General features: G+C 31.8%; 1 protein-coding gene across 1 annotated transcript in view; it reads right to left on the bottom strand.

Annotated features, from left to right (window-relative positions):
- Nucleotides 1–1,492: 1,492 nt before the first annotated feature.
- LOC122568045 overlaps nt 1,493–2,159 on the bottom strand; it is a 1,290-nt gene continuing 623 nt past the window's right edge. The window contains exons 2-4 of the mRNA XM_043727355.1: nt 1,942–2,155; nt 1,699–1,865; nt 1,493–1,612 (exon numbers count right to left, since the gene is read on the bottom strand). Of these exons, the coding sequence (XP_043583290.1) occupies nt 1,493–1,612; nt 1,699–1,865; nt 1,942–2,155 (501 nt within the window). The remainder of the gene's footprint in view (nt 1,613–1,698; nt 1,866–1,941; nt 2,156–2,159) is intronic.

The raw sequence follows: 2,159 nt of genomic DNA, 5'->3' as shown, positions 1-2,159 counted from the left end.
TTTTTACTTAGCAAGTTTGTGAGTAATTGTAGCATGATTGTTGTTTGTTGTACTTGTTGCCTTAGTGTTGTGTTTAATTCACTTACCATTTTTCCTAGCATCTCTGTACTTTTGATGGATTGTTTTAGCATTTCTTTGATTTCTGTAGCGTCTTCGATATTTTTGCTTTGATTCTGATTAAGCGTTGCTTGGCTAATGTCTGCTTCGTTATGTGCTATCAATGCTGTATCATTCTCCGTTGTACCTTGTTGTGATTTGTAGTTATTGGTTGATCTATTGCGAAGTGGTGGAAACAATTTGCGTTGTAATTGTTTCCTAATTATACATCCTTCGTAGCTGGCTGGGTGGTTTCCGTTACAGTTATAGCATCCAACTTCTTCTATTTTTCCTGTTATTGTTAAGTGATTTTTTGCACATTTAACACATGCCGGGCTTCTGTTACAATAATTTTTTGTATGACCGTATTCTTGACACCGCATGCATTGCGGTATATCTTTTTTATAGCGTGGTGGTTCTACAGTTACTATTGTGTTTAGGATTTTTTTGATATCATAAATTTCTTTGTTGTTGATTCTTGGTTCGAGTTCTATTAAGAATAATGGTAACGGTTGTTTCGTATCGTATTTTGTAATATTATTTATTGTTCTTGTTTGGTGTCCAATTTTAGCTAATTCATCACTTAGCTTTTTCGTGCTGATTTTTGGATGCAGTCCTCTTATGACTATCTTGTAGCTTCTTTCCGTTTTTAGCTGATATGTGCGGTATATAGCATTTTTTCCCTTTAATGCTTTTATTACATTCCTGTAAACCTCAGGGGTGTTTGTTTGAATCTTTACTTGATCAAGTTTTGTTTGTTTTATGGTATAATTGTCATTATCGACTATATTATTTAATAATTCAACAAGTGGATCTATTATTTGTGCCTCGACAGATATTGGTGGCGGTTTTGTAATATAACTTGAGTGAGTTGTATCTTTATTTGTCGGGTCAACGTCTGTTTCTTCTGTTAATGAGCTGAACGAATTTCTTAATGGTAATTCTTGCAGCCATCGCTGCTTTTCTGCATCTGGTTTTATTTTACGCTTTTTGTTGTTTTTTGGTATCTTCCAGTTTTCATCCTGATAATATTTTTCATTATCTTGACTGTACTCCTCCTGTCTTCGCTGCTCATTCATTTCTTCTATGTCCATATTTTGATTATTATTAACTTGTTGTTGTTGGTATAGGGCTGGTAAATCTACCAACCTATTTATATAATATCTTTCACCTTTTGTTGCAATTTTAATTGTTGGTATCTGCTGCTGCATTGCTGGGTTTCCCCTCACTATCACTAATCATTAATTTTATTTAACTCTGAAATATTTCTCTGATTCACTACACCGGAGCACACGTCTGTTTGCCTCGGTTGCCCAGGCAGAACTGAATATTGTTTTCATACTATTTAAGGAGTTATAGTATAATTATATGTAATTTTGACTGAATCATACGGAATTTAGAAACATAAATTTCTGTATACTGGTACAGATGAGCTGCTATCTTTATCAGATTTAGCTTTTGATAGTTTCTCCTTTAGTGTTAAATGTTTTTGTCTTTGATCTTTTTCCTGAGGTGGCTATTTTTAAATAGAGAAGATTATAAGCGAAGCATAAACAATGAAAGATAAAATATATCTTACAAAGAGAATGTGGGAAAAGATACCCCTTTTGTCTTAGCATAAGAATTCATGTTTTGAATTTTAAAGTATGTAGAAATTGTTTTTTCCTTTGATACAGTAAAATTTCGGTTTCTTGATATATTAACTGTGATAAAATTATTTTCCACATTTTGTATAGATGAATTTTGCATAGTATTTAAACATTGAATACCTATGAAATTTATTTTATAATTCAAGTGATTACAATTTTTAGATATATTTGTACAGGCATATTACTATCTTAGTACCACTCTGATTTTCTTTCACGTCCTTGTTGTTTAATTTTGCTCTTATATTTTCATGAAATTGTACATTATGAATTTGACGAATTGTAGTTAATTGCGTCCTTAATGATGTAGCAGTATTTACATCTTCTGTCAACCCATCTATATATTTATCGGAAAATTCTAATTGTGAGATAATATTATCCTTTTCTTTAAGATATGTACTTAATCCTGTGTCCTGT

Source organism: Bombus pyrosoma, linkage group LG1, assembly GCF_014825855.1.
Source record: "Bombus pyrosoma isolate SC7728 linkage group LG1, ASM1482585v1, whole genome shotgun sequence".
NCBI classification, from domain to species: Eukaryota; Metazoa; Arthropoda; class Insecta; order Hymenoptera; family Apidae; genus Bombus; species Bombus pyrosoma.
This window is presented reverse-complemented; position numbering and strand designations above follow the sequence as displayed.